Below are 14,243 nucleotides of genomic sequence, written 5' to 3'. Positions count from 1 at the left end.
GGCCCTCACGGTAGTTGTGTCTGCCGAAGTCGAGAGACTTCGGACGCAACATGCTGACGCCGTCCGGGAAAAATCGGCCGCCGACAGTAAGTGCCGCAAGCTGGCGGACAAGGTGGCCGCACTGGAGGGGGAGAAGACTGACCTCCGGCGCCAACTGGCGGGGGAGAGGAGGGAGGCCAATGAAGCCCTCGCCAAGGCGCAGGCTGCGCTGGCGGAGGCCAATTTGGCGCGGGCGGAGGGCAATCTTGCCAGGGAGCGCGCCGAGCAGTTGGAGGAGCGGCTCAGCGCCCTGCAGAGCCGTGTGAAGAGGGCCGAGGCCGCGACGCGCACGGAGGCTGAGCGGACGCGCAAACAGCTTATGGATTCATACCATGAGCTGGGCGCGCGGACCAGTGACTTCGAAGTGCCGGACCGAGAGCCCGGACTTCGCTGCCTGGAGTGGGTACAGGAGGAGTTGCAGGCACTCCCCACTATCGTGGAGGGGTTTATGTCTTATGCTTCCCTGGTTACCTGCGAGGGGGCGATGAACGCGCTCTCTCGTGAAGGGTGCCGGCACTATGAGGTCTTCTACCAAGCTGATGAGGATTTCGAGCGACATATCTACAAGGTTGAGGACCCTATAGTGAAGGAATCCGCCGGAGCCATCTACGACCGGATGTGGGGTCCGCACGGTCGAGAGGTGGTCAGGGAGCGGGCCGAGACGGCGAGGGCTCAGGTAACGTTTGGCTTTTGTTTGATGTTTGTTAGATGTGGGCTATGTATGGGCTTGCTGAATTTGTGTGCTGTGTCTCAGGCGGCGCGTGGCGAGAGGGTGGATGATTTCGGGGCGTTGAACAGCGCGCTGCCTGACCTGGAGTCGAACCCAACGGAGGTTGTGCCCGAGGCCGCCCTGGAGCCGCCCCCGGAAACTGCCGAAGGCGCTCCTGATGCCCCCGCAGCCGCTGCGGCCGGCGGAGGCCCGCCCCCAGAGACCACCGAAGGCGCCCCTGACACCCCCGCGGCCGCTGCTCCGAGGGCTGAGGATCCTGCGACGGTGGCGGCGGAGGCAACAGCGGAGGCGACAGCGGAGGCTCCCGCGACGGCTGGGTCTTCGCAGGTGGCGTAGTGGGTGTGGGTAGTTAGGGAATTTTGGATATGTTGCTGAATTTTGGTTGCTGCGCAGGTTCAAGATTTTGGGCCTGCGCACGCAACCGCCACTACTAACTTTTTGGCGGCTTCGACCGTGGATGATGGTAATAAATATGATGGGTTTGCATCTGAGTTTTTTGATTTTGCTGACTCTAGGAGCTCGGTTGAGTGGACTGAGGAGTCGTCGGAGGAGGACTTGGACTACTTCGCGGCCTTGGATGTGGCAGCGGTGGAGGCTTCACCGCACGCTGCGGACACAGAAGATGCGCCTGGTCCGAGTACCGGGCGCCGGAGGCGAAGGGCGGTTGCGAAGCGTAGAGTGAGTGGGGCGGAGGGCGGTCGGCTTCGTGTGAGTAGGGCTGGCCGGCAGGCACTGTTGTCCTTGCCAGCTGCCGTGAGTACAGGTGAAGGGGAATTGTGAAGTCTTTTTGCGGGTGAGGAGCTTAGGATAATGTTATTTAATTATAGGGAGATGGGAATTATTCCGAAGGTTGAGCCGATGTAGAGTGTGGTGCCCTCGCTTGTACATGTGTAAAGGCTTGTATGATGAAGTTGGGTGCCCCGCACATTTGGCTATGCTTGCGAAGGCGTTACGTACTTGGTCAGGTGTATTTGTTATGCTGGACTGGTGCGTATATAGTCGGTCTTGGCGCGGACAGTTTGGTGTGGTCGTTTTTGCTTTTGTTACGCTTCGTCCGGCTGTGCCCTCAGGCAACTTCTGCGCGGATGATCTTTGCAGTAGACTTCGGTTTTTCGCACTTGCTGTGCTAGTCCGGCTGCACCCTTAGGCGACTTCTACGCGGCTAGTCTTCGCGGTAGACTTCGGTTTTTCGCACTTGTTGTGCTAATCCGGCTGCACCCTTAGGCGACTTCTGCACGGATAGTCTTCGCGGTAGACTTTGATTTTTCGCACTTGTTGTGCTAGTCCGGCTGCACCCTTAGGCGACTTCTGCACGGATAGTCTTCGCGGTAGACTTTGATTTTTCGCACTTGTTGTGCTAGTCCGGCTGCACCCTTAGGCGACTTCTGCACGGTAAGTCCTCGCGGTGGACTTTGATTTTTCGCACTTGTTGTGCTGATCCGGTTGCACCCTTGGGCGACTTCTGCACGGAGTTGTCGCACGCGAGGGTGGCTAGCACTGAGCCTCGCGGTGACTTCGTATTGGTCGAATGTCGAAGACCGTCGTTGCGGTCTTTTTTCGACGCATGTTTTTGCGGGGGATTTTTCACTTGTATATTACATGGCTCCGCCTCGTTAAAAACCTCACCCCCCAGGAGGAAAAGAGTGCGGGCCAGAATAAAATTGTTTTTGCGAATTACAAGGGCGAATCAGCCCTGATGAGTCAAACAAAAAATTTGCGGAGGTTGTCGATGTTCCAGGAGTGCTCCAGGTCTTCGCCGCTTGGCGTTGTGAGCCTGTAAGCGCTGGGGGAAGCTTTCGTCTTGACTATGAAGGGGCCCTCCCACCTGGGCTCCAGCTTGCCCCTGGACTCTGTCCGAGCTGTTCGGACGAGTACGAGGTCCCCTTCGTTGAATTCCCTTGTGATGACTGCATGGTCGCGCCATGCTTTTGTCTGGGCTTGGTATTTGTTTAGAGCTTGTAGGGCGAAGACTCGGTCTCCATCGATGAGATCCTTTGAAGTGGGCTCGTCCACGTCGGGGACGGCTGAAGGAACTGTTCGCGGGGACCCATGTTTTATTTCTTGTGGGGTCATGGCCTCCGATCCGTATAGAAGGCGGAAAAGAGTGAACCCGGTCGCCCTGCACTCAGTCGTGTTTAGTGCCCAGACCGCCTCGGGTAACAAATCGGCCCACTTGCCCTTTTTCGTCGAGGAGCATCTTTTTGACAGCTGTGAAGATTTTTCCGTTGGCGCGTTCCACAACTCCGTTGGACTGCGGGTGATAGACTGAGGCGAAGGCAAGCTTGGTGCTGATGGAGAAGCAAAAATCCTTGAAGTCTTGGCTGTCAAACTACTTGCCGTTGTCGACTGTTAGTTTGGACGGTACTCCGAAGCGGCAAACAATGTTTTGCCAAAAGAATTTTTGGGCAGTCTTTGATGTTATTGTGGAGACAGCCCTTGCCTCGATCCATTTGGTGAAGTATTCGACAGCGACGAAGGCGAACTTAAGGTTCCCCTGAGCCGTGGGTAGGGGCCCGACGATGTCTAGGCCCCAGCGCTGGAGAGGCCATGTGTGGGCGATCAGCTTTGTAAATTGCGAAGGGCTGCCTGATCGAGGGGAAAACATCTGGCAGGCTTCGCAGGACCTTGTGACCCGATTTGCGGCGCAGATCATTGCGGGCCAGTAGAAACCTTGGCGGGTCACCTTAGCAGCTAGGGCCCTTGGCCCTGCGTGAGAGCCGCAGGTACCACTTTGGACTTCGCGTAGGATCTGGACACCTTCGGTTTCGGTGACGCATTTGAGCATTGGCTGACTGACCCCCTTCTTGTAGAGTTGGCCCTCAATCAGTGCGAAGTCCCGGCTTCGATGTTTGAGGCGCTTGGCCTTGTTGATGTCGGTTGGGTGATAATACCCCTGTAGGAACAGAGTTATTGGTGCCCGCCAGTCTTCGGTCATGATAAGGTTGACTATGCGGTGGCCCTCGCTGTCGTTGGTTATTTGGAGCCCTTCGGGGCTCCGGACGGCTGGTGTGCCGATGACATGGTAGAACACGTCGGAGGGCAGGGACTCGCCTCTGGCGGCAGCCTTGGCCAATGCGTCGGCCTCTTCATTCTTGGCCCGGTCCACATGCTGCAAAGTGAATCCCTTGAATTGTCTCTCGAGACTTCGGATGGCTGTGAGGTATTGCATGAGTGCGGGGTCCTTTGCTACATAGTCTTTCTCGACCTGGCCGGCAACTACCTTGGAGTCTGTTTTGATGATGCAGGTGGTGACCCCAAGGGCCCTCAGCTTGCGGAGAACGAGGATGACTGCTTCGTATTCTGCTATGTTATTTGTGCATCTGTCGGATTCCAGAGCGAAGCTGAGGCGAGCCGCATATCTGTGCTTGACTCCGGTTGGCGAGGTGATGATTGCCGCGGCGCCTGCCCCCGCATGGCACCATGCGCCGTCGCAGTGGATCGTCCAAACCTTCTTTGCGGACGGGTCCGGCTGTGTTATTGGCCCAGTCCAGTCAACGATGAAGTCTGCCAGGACTTGTGACTTGATGGCTGTCCTAGGCTCGAAATTGATGTGGTAGCCGGAGAGTTCGGCCGCCCACTTGGCAATCCTCACCGATGCTTCCGGGTTTCTGAACAATTCGCCGAGTCCCCTATCTGAGGTGACCCGGACCTTGAATGCTTCAAAATAATGGCGCAATTTGCGTGAAGACATAACGACTACGTAGGCAATCTTCTCCAGCTCTGTCATGTTGCATTTGGACGGCGTCAGCACTTCGGAGACGTAATAAATTGGGCACTGCCTGATCACGCCCTCAACTGTCTGCTCCTGCACCAGTGCCGCGCTGACCGCATGCGGCGAAGCCGCAACATAGAGCAACAGAGGTAGTGAAGAGTCGGGGCTTGTAAGGACTGCCAACTCCGACAGGTACTGTTTTAATGAGGCAAAGGCCGCTGCCTGCTCTGGTCCCCAAGCGAAGTCTTTTGCGCCACGGAGTGTTTTGAGGAAAGGGAGACTTCGCTCAGCGGATCTGGAGATGAATCTGTTGAGGGCGGCCAATCTCCCCGTCAACCGCTGGACGTCTCTGGCGGACTGCGGAGGCGTCATGTTTATGATGGCTTGAATTTTGGTTGGGTTGGCCTCGATGCCGCGGTGTGATACCAGGTAGCCCAATATTTTGCCTTGGCGAACGCCGAAGACGCACTTTTCCGGGTTTAGGTGGAGTCGTGCGTCTCGCATGTTCGCGAATGTCTTGGCGAGGTCAGTGAGATGGTCCGCCTTGCTCTTGCTGGCGACGACGATGTCGTCCACATATGTGAATATATTTCTGCCAACTTGCCCGTCGAGCACGGTCTTGGTAAGCCTGGAGAAGGTGGACCCAGCGTTCTTGAGTCCCTCCGGCATTCTGATGAAGCAATATGTGCCGAAGGGTGATATAAAGCTGGTGCTAGCCTTGTCTTCCTCCTTCATGTATATCTGGTGGTAACCGGAGAAGCAGTCGAGGAGTGACATGACTTCGCATCCGACCGCGCTATCGACTATTTTGTCGATCTGCGGCAGCGGGAAGTTGTCCTTTGGGCAGGCCTTATTGAGACTGGTGAAGTCGATGCACATTCGCCACTTCCCGCTCTTTTTTTGCACCATCACAACGTTGGAGAGCCATGTGGGGTAAGCCACCGGCTCGATGAATTTGGCTTCCAGGAGGCGGTGCACTTCTGCCTTGGCGGCCTCTGTCTTCTCGTCGGACATCTTGCGAAGCCGCTGTTTTTTCGGCCTCACCGAAGGGTCGATTCCCAAGTTGTGCTCAATTATGGATCGGCTAACCCCGACCAGGTCGAGGGCTGACCAGGCGAAGACATCTTTGTTCTTGGACAGGCAGTAGAGGAGCTTCTCCTCTTCATGCGAAGTAAGGTCTTCGCTGATAGTGACTGTCTGCTTGGGCGTGGCCTGGTCGAGGGGGACAGTCTTGGTCCCGTCGTTGCTCTGCAGCTGTGCCTTGTCGTGCTGTTTATCGGTTGGGCTGGCGGGCGCGGGGACCTCGCGCTGGGCCGTGTGGCAGTGCACGTTTCTCTGACCGGGCACGAAGTCCCGCTCTATGTTGCGCGTAGTCTGTTGATTGTCGTAGACCGTAATAACGCCTAACGGACCTGGTATCTTCATACATAGGTACAGTCCGTGAATGGCTGCTTCGAACTTATTGATGGAGCCCCGGCCCATGATGGCATTGTATGGATATACCATATCCACAATATCAAAGGTTACTTGCTCACTTCGGGCATTGGGTGCTACACCGAAGGAGAGGGGCAGCTCTATTTTGCCGACAGGAAAGGTGCCCTTGCCGCCGAAGCCATACAACGGGTTGTCCGAAGGCTTGAGCAGGCTGTGGCTTATGCCCATGCGATCGAAGGCGTGGAGGAAGATGATGTCCGCCTGACTGCCATTGTCGACTAGGACCTTGTGCAGGTCCCAGCCTGCCACGCTGCAATTGATAACCATGGCGTCGCTGTGGGGGGCGCTACGCAGGTCGACGTCTCGTGCGTCGAAGGTTAGCGGTATGTGGGACCACTTTGTCTGCACGACTGGGCCAGTGACGGCGACGTGATTGATGCTGCGGTAGTGGTCCCGCTTCTGCCGCTTTGTGTCGAAGTCAGTGCTGGACCCCCCAGTTATCATGTGAATGACTCCTCGATACGGCTGATCGGCGAAGTCTTCCTGCTTTGGGGCGTGGGGGATGTTTTGATGTTGCTGGTGTGGTGGTGGGGGTGGGGGAGGTACGATTTGTACTTCCGGATGGTGTTGGTAAGCGTGGTGCGGTGGATGCGGGGCGGGGGCGTGGATATATGGTGGAGGGGGTTGCTGGTAAGTGTGTGCGACAACTCTGGGGTTGTCGGCTGGCTGCGCCCGTGCCATCCTGTCTTTGGTGGCCTTCGTTTCTGGGCAGTCTTTGGTTTGGTGGGCGCAGTCTTCGCCATGGAAGAGGCAGTAGAATCGGCGCGGCGGCTGCGCACGCCCCCGACCCCTACCGCGAGTTCCATTTCCGCGGCCCTGGGGGGGATATTCCTGGCGACGAGGGGCGTCAGCAGCGGGGTGCTGGTTGGCGATGTTGTGCACTTGTTGTTGATTGCGGCCGTCTCGACCGGAGTCTTGCTGCGGAGTCCTCGTCCACGTGCGACTGGACTGTGGAGCATCTTTGGGCTTCCTTTGGGACTCAACCTTGCGCTGGTGGAGCTCTTCGGATTTGGCGTATTTTTCAAATAGCTGATATAATTCCTGGAGGTTCTTAGGCGGATCTCTGAGGCAGTGGCTATAGAGGACGCCGGCGCGAAGGCCACTGATAGCGTAGTGGATAGCGATCTGGTCGTCGACTGAGGGCAGCTGTGACTTGAGTGTTAAAAATTTGCGGTAATACTCCCGCAGAGTCTCCTTTTCCAGCTACTTGCAGAGCGAGAGTTTGGCCAAGGCGTCGGTGTCTGGGCGGTACCCTTGGAAGTTGAGCAGGAACTTGTCACGGAGGCTTCTCCAGGAATCAATGGACAGCGGAGGCAACCTGGTGAACCAGGTGAGAGCTGGGCCTTCGAGGGCGATGATGAAAGACTTGGCCATTGTGGCGTCGTCCCCTCCGAAAGATGCAACGGCGACCTGATAACTCATTATGTATTGTGTTGGGTCGGTGCTGCCGTTGTACTTGGGATAGGTCCCTGCCCGGAAGTTAGCGGGCCAAGGCATCACTTGCAGGTGTGGCGCCAGGGGACTTCGCTCGTCAAGGTAGTTGACCCCTTGGAATGGCGCGACGTGCGGGAAGGTGTGGTCGCGCTGGGGGAAACGCGGGTCTTCCGGTTGTGCGCGCTATTGCAGGGGTGGCCCATGCTGCAGGCCGAGGTGGCCTTCACGCATGTCTTCCAGTTGTGCGCGCTGCTGCAGGGGTGGCCCGTGCTGCAGGCCAAGGTGGCCTTCGCGCTGCATCAGCGCGATCTCCCGCTCGAGGTCCTGGGCCTTCTGCTCTTCGTCGTGTATCATTTACCGCACTTTGGCTAGTGCGGACACGCGCTGGCGCTTGGCCTCCAGTATCTCTTTCTGCCTCTGGAGATTGCGGTTCTTGAGGCGCAGGGCGCGCAGCTGTAGCTGTTCTTCCGCTGAGACGCCGAGGACTTCACCGTCCCCGAATTTTTTGTATTTTAGCCCTTAAACAGAAGTAAAATCTCGTTTAGACCTAAAAAAATTTTAAATGCAGTTTTGGACCCTTAGCTCGGCGCCATAGCCTGTGGCGCCGAGCTAACACAGCTCGGCGCCACAGCCTATGGCGTCGAGCTATGACGTGACCGCAACGGCTAGTTGCGTCCAGGGCTGACCTGGCTCTGACGTGGCGGCGGCGCGCCCTCGTAGCTCGGCGCCACAGATCTTGGCGCCGAGCTACGAATTCCTATAAAAACGCCCGCGCGGCTGGCCGAGAGCAGCTCATTTCATCCCATTTCCAAACTTCGTCAAAATTTCCTGGATTCAAAGATTTGAGTTGGTTCACTTCGTAGACCAAGGTATGATTTCCAACTGATTCGTTTTGTATATTAGGTTGTTAGTTTAATAATTTGTATACACCTATTATATTATTATTTCGATTATTAGTTTTTGTAAACTTATTATAAAGCATAATAGGTACAAGTGATAATTATAATCGTTTATTAGATGAAAGACATGTACCGAGAGGCGTTGTGGCAGAAGAGAGGTCGTCCTCGGGAGTTATATCCGGACGTATCTAGTAAGGATGCTCCTGTTCCTCCTGAACTCCCCGTGCCTAACTGTGACTGTGGCAGACTGGCTTGGGTACATCAATCACAACATCCAGACACGGCTGCTCGCTGCTACTACCTTTGTGGCACTTTGGACGTACGTAGCTTATGACTTGTCACTTAATTTTGTTCGCATTCATTATTTTGTAGATATGTAATAGTGCATCTTTCCATTATTTTAGGGACATCAGAAGTGTTTCTTTTTCCAGTGGATCGATGGTCCTGATAAATTTGACCCTCGATATCTTCTTTTCGTTAATTGGTTGAGTGGAAAGACCAGTCATGAGCGTTTTAAGCGTTGGGTACCTCCTCCCCCGAATCTTCCACCAATGACGGATGCGGAGAAGGAGGTAGCAACAGAAAGACGGATGGACTCACCGCCTCGATGCGATTGTGGAGACCGTGCTGTCATCGACGAAGACTATGACAAGCAGTTCTGTTGTCCGAACATAGATTATGTCAGCCCATTGATACGCTAAATGTATAAACTAGTTTTTATTTACAATAAATTACTAATTTTTTCTCCTGCAGCCATACAGGTGGCGTAAGTGTCGTTTCAGAGAGTGGTTGTATGGTCCTTTGTCCCATTGGCCAGAGCCAGAGGTAAAGGAAAAGAGATACATGGGGTGGGCGGCAGAAGAGGTCAAATTTGATCCAGTACTCTGCAAATGTGGTATTGAAACTAAGTATGGATTAGTTCCTTCGGAGCTTGGTGTTGGATATTTTTGTGGACATATGGTCGATTACGATGAGGTTGGTATTTTTTTGCACCAGATGTAATGTTATAGCGGTACTTACTATTTTTTTGTAGGAGACGAGGAAATGCAGTTGGGAGAGTTACGACGACAAAGGAGAGGTGATGCGCACAATAGAGTCCAAGAGAATAATGGGACAGAAGATGCGTTGTGGATCTCGGCTCGTCGATTCGTACATTAACGATCGCATACGCGACATGCGTAGGGAAGCAAAATCTGCCTTTTATGATAGCCCGAAGCGTGCAGAGTATAGGAGGTTGAAGGCGGCAGATGAGAAGAGAGCACAGGATGTAAGGGAATGGGAAGCGGCTCAAGCCGAGAAACAGATGTTGGATAATCTTGCTGATCGCCTCAAGGGAAGTAAGTGAGATAAATGATATTATAATTATGTTAGTACAATTTATTTATCCTGACTTTGCTAACTTAATTTTCTCATTATATTTGCAGAGATTGGAAGCGGCGTAAACTATTTGGCCGATGAGGCGCATGCGAGATATGTTCAAGATAAAATGGCAACGATGGAGGAGGAGGACGACGACACATCTAGATTGAGTGAGCTTATCGCCCTCGCAGAGGCAGGATTACATGAAGAAGAGGAGGACGACACGTCAAGGTTGAGTGAGCTCATCGCACTAGCTGAGGCAGGATTACGTGCTCAAGAGGAAGAGGATGAGTTTATGTCACAGGCCGCCGCAGAGGTAGAGGCAGCTTATTACAAGAAGAAGTCTGATGAGGCTGAGGCTGAGGATGAGCTATTCTCCCAAGCTGCAGATGAAGCAGAAGCCAATTATTACAAAAGAACTGGTGACAAGTGTGATGCAGGACAATGCAGCAAGTTGAATGAGGTTGTTGTTGAGGATTGCGCGACGGATGACTCCGAAGATGAGTTACTCATAGATTGTGATTCAGACTGAAGAATTGTAGCCTATTATGTAGTATTTACGTATCAAAAATAATTTAGAACTCTAAAGATGCGTTACTTATTGCTTATTATGTTTTTTACAGTTCACAAAAAAATTTTGCAAGAGTCCCCCTTGTTTTATTAACAACCACAGTTCAAATAATCACATATTATAAGACATATAAGCATTTCAACATATAATACATCACAAAATAACATCCAATATAAAAACATCCACAGAACATAGTTCTTCATACAATGTCCACAAACAAAGTCCAAAATACAAGTTCCACAACACATAGTCCAAAACACATAACATAGTTCATATTACAACGTCTCCAGCATAAGTCCAAATCACACAGTCCATATGACAAAAGTATTCATTTCCTCCTAGTCTTACCCTTGCCCTTGGCCCCAAGAGCGTCGGTGTCTGGAGTGTAAGGGTCTCGTGGACGCCTTCTACGTGGTGTCATCTGTGATGGCTGAGTTGTAGGAGCATCCTGCAACTGAGACGGTCCAATCTCCACCTGACCTGCGGCGCCAGCGCCAGCGCTAGCGTCGTCGTCGTCGTCGTCGTCGTCGTCATCGTCCTCGTCATCCTGGGCCACGTTCTCAAACGTGTCCCGCGTCGATCGCGACGAGCTGAGTCCTGCTGTAGATGGTCCAACTGCACAAATGGGAGGCTGAACGTCCTGCTGCATACGAGGCACAGGCAGCTGCACGTCAACGCCCGCTAGAGACCGGCATCCACACCGAGCCGCTGCTCGACGAAGACGACGTGATACCCTCTGTAATCGAAATGTTAGTTAAAGACATATGTTACAACATACAAATAAACAAGTTTTCTGTTAGACATTGATACTCACTGATAGTAACGATAGCGTAGTAGTATCTGAAGTTCTCTGTGAGATACGCTCGAGTTCAACAACAGATACGAGCATAGAGTTTCCCTATCACAAGTTAAGACATTAGGATGCTCAAAACTAGACATATCCCATTGAATTGAAATCTCTAATTTTAGTAAAGAAATAGTTACCACTCTATCAAGGATTGGAGCAGCCTCAATTTGGGACCCGTGCCGAGCAGCTATGTCGAAAGTTGTGTCTTCGTCGTCTGACGATTCTTGCTCGGCGTAGTCTGCAGCTGTCCACTGTCCCTTCAGCTTGCACCTAGTCACACCAGAATACCAAATCAAATACCTCCGGAAGTTGTAGTTTGTGTGCGCCTAGTCATTCTCATAGTTCAGATCCCCCTGCTGGTCCCATTCATCAATGTAATCACGATGGTGCGTCTCGAAGTCTGTGACCTTCTTCTGTCTCTGTCTGTCGAACCTGCAAAAGTTAGAACCATATATTAGCGACTAACTGATATTTCAATTATTAGTTAGAATAACAAGTGCATGTAGTAACTCACTTATGAAGTTCTATTGAAGTCGAGAATGGCTCCACCGGAAACTCCTGGCGCAATCCGAACTGTCGAGCAACTCTGTGGGGCAAGTGGTACTCAACAGCATAAAAACAGATGAGGGGACACCTCATGAGGTAGAGGTTTTCGTCTATTGAGCACATGCTGCTCAACTGTATGCTGGCCAAATATGGATCAAGATACGGTTGCCAAGTCACCTGCAAAAGTTTTAGAAAGCCCATGTAAGCACGCTGGTGTCGTGTGATAAAAGTAGAAAGGACATGTAAAAAGAAAAAAGGAGACAACTCACCATCGAAGGAGTAAGTGCGTCGAGCTCGTTTGAGTACTCCACGTAAGCACGCTGGTGTCGTGCGAATGGCTCCTCGACCTGGTCCCAGCGGTAAGCAGCCGTGGGCTTAAGCCGATGTCCGGCTACCACGAACCACTCACGAGGAGGAAACTCTCTGGGTCGCCCGACGGGTATGTGTGCCCACATCCACAGCTGTAGTAGGTAGACACATCCACCTAAGCTGGCGGTCCTCGACGAACGACGACAAGCCTCGCAAAGTTGCCTGTACAGGAAGGCCAACACTGCTGAAGCCCAGCTGTAACCTCCGGTCGTATCCCAGTCAGTCAGGCAGGGCAGAAACATCCATGACGCGCTATCGCCTGTCGCGTCTAGAAAAAGAACTGAACCAAAGAGATGGAGAATCTAAGCTCGACAATGGTATCCAACCGTCTGCTCATCTGCACCAGGTGGACACTGCCCAAAGCTCTGCCTAAGCCAGGTCAGTGGGACTCCGGTGTTGTGGCTACCTCGTAGCTCATCCGGAAGCAGTCTCCCAAGAAAGGCCTCCACCCTCTGCCTCCAACCGCCTGGTGATGCCTGACCGATCACTGGACGACCCATAATGCTGAGACCAAGAATCTTCTGGCAATCTTCAAGTGTCACGGTCATCTCACCGCAGGGAAGGTGGAAAGTGTGAGTCTCTGGCCGCCACCTATTGGAAGACAAAAGAATACAAAATCATTAGTATGCAAAGTAGATTTGATAATTATAAATATTAAACAACTAGAGAAGTCTTTACCTGTCGACCAGAGCCGTCAACGCCGCTGGGTTGAAAGTGGGCAGCCCACGGCGGACCTGGTACGATAAGACGTCCAAGCCAGCCCTCTGTAGGAGAGGAGCGTACCTCTCATCGTACCTCATCTCCTCCAGAAACCGGTCGTGGGTCCGGACCCGCAGAACGGGCAACACCTAGCAATCAAAATAATTTTCATTAGTCAAATATAGGTCGCATATATTAATTCAAATATAGGTCGCAAATATAGCAAACAAAATATTACCTCTCCCTCTGCGGTGAGACGGCCCCTGTGGTGCTCGTCGTAGTGAGGGTCCAGCAAGTGGAACTGCGCCATCCTGCAAATTAAGATATCAACATATTAGAATATAAGTTGTGTACAAAGTGTAACAAAAACATCGACAAGTCTACCGCATGTACAAAGTTGTGTATAAAAAAATATATCACACCTGACTAAGTGTCCAAATGCATGTACGTGAGTTGTGGCCAAGTCTACCGCATTTTCCGCATTCATTCTGCTCTGGGTCCACGAGAAAGGGGGACGTTCGTCCTCTCCTACTGCGACCGGAAACCTGATCCATAACCATGTTGCACCGGCTCCTTTTCCTACTACCACGTTTGTCCCATCGATGCGCTGGATCAGCAACGTATACCGGACCGGTGTACGTTGGCCATTGTGACTCATCAAGAAATGGCTCAAAACGAGGGCTCCAGGTACGTACTAAGCTCTCTACACTGAACTCAGAAGGTATTCTGCTCTCAAATGCAAAGTTACGATGACGTGCGGCCGCAACATAATGAGAACATGGAAAATGGTATTGTCTAGGTTTACCACATCCGCACCAGAATGCATCAAGTAACACGACATGTGTCCTCGAAGGTCGCACCTCACCGTCGGAAGTTATGCCGCCTAGTGTTGTTACCTCGTATTTACCCAGCTCCTCATCAAAGCATTATACCTCATGTCTATGGGCACGTTCCTTTGCATTATTAAGGTGTGATGTTGGTTTAGGTGCCCATCTCTGCCCTCGGGTCTGCATTGCCTTGGCTTGCGCGTGTCTATCATTAAACCAAGCACAAGCCTATAAAAAGTGAATGTTACTATAGCATTGACTGGCATGCCCCGTATACCCTTGAGCACACTGTTAAATGACTCGGCCATGTTGCTAGTCTGAAACTCGAACCGCCAGCCACCTTCGTCGTAGGCCCTTGTCCATTTCTGTGGTTCCCTCAGCAATCCAGCAATCCAGTTCTTACCTTCAGCATTTGTTGCATCTTTTAGTTCCTTCAACTTATCCTCGAAAAATGAAACCTCCAACTGACGACATACCTCCTCAAAAAGGGGGAAGTTAGCCTTGCTATGATCCTTTCGAAGAAGATTTTCTGCTAGATGTCGAGTGCACCATTTGTGGTGCATGGGTGCGTAGCCAGGAATCTGCTCTTGCACTGCATTAAGAATACCTTGGTGTCTGTCAGATATGACACCAACCTCGCGTCCAGGGCCTACGACATGGATGCGTACAAGCCGCAAGAACCAAGACCAACTATCTATGTTCTCCCTCTCCACCAAA

At 52.4% G+C, this 14,243-nt stretch overlaps 1 protein-coding gene across 1 annotated transcript; it reads right to left on the bottom strand.

The window, feature by feature from the left end:
• Positions 1 to 12,302: 12,302 nt before the first annotated feature.
• LOC103639748 (protein MAINTENANCE OF MERISTEMS-like) lies at positions 12,303 to 13,165 on the bottom strand. The gene is made up of 4 exons (XM_020544524.3): positions 13,122 to 13,165; positions 12,938 to 13,010; positions 12,679 to 12,848; positions 12,303 to 12,591 (listed from the first exon to the last, which is right to left on the bottom strand). The coding sequence occupies exons 2-4, from the start codon at positions 13,007 to 13,009 to the stop codon at positions 12,303 to 12,305; spliced, it is 531 nt and encodes a 176-aa protein (XP_020400113.2). The 5' UTR covers position 13,010; positions 13,122 to 13,165.
• Positions 13,166 to 14,243: the final 1,078 nt, after the last annotated feature.

The sequence above is a fragment of the Zea mays genome, chromosome 9, assembly GCF_902167145.1.
Source record: "Zea mays cultivar B73 chromosome 9, Zm-B73-REFERENCE-NAM-5.0, whole genome shotgun sequence".
NCBI classification, from domain to species: Eukaryota; Viridiplantae; Streptophyta; class Magnoliopsida; order Poales; family Poaceae; genus Zea; species Zea mays.
The sequence above is the reverse complement of the archived record's forward strand: the minus strand, read 5'-3'. Positions and strand labels throughout refer to the sequence as shown.

Coding starts and splice junctions, on each gene's coding strand:
- LOC103639748 (XM_020544524.3), bottom strand. CDS start 13,009: ATGGCGCAGTTCCACTTGCTGGACCCTCACTACGACGAGCACCACAGG. Junction 12,849..12,937: donor GTCTCACCGCAGAGGGAGAG/GTAATATTTTGT, acceptor TTTGATTGCTAG/GTGTTGCCCGTTCTGCGGGT. Junction 12,592..12,678: donor TTGACGGCTCTGGTCGACAG/GTAAAGACTTCT, acceptor GTCTTCCAATAG/GTGGCGGCCAGAGACTCACA.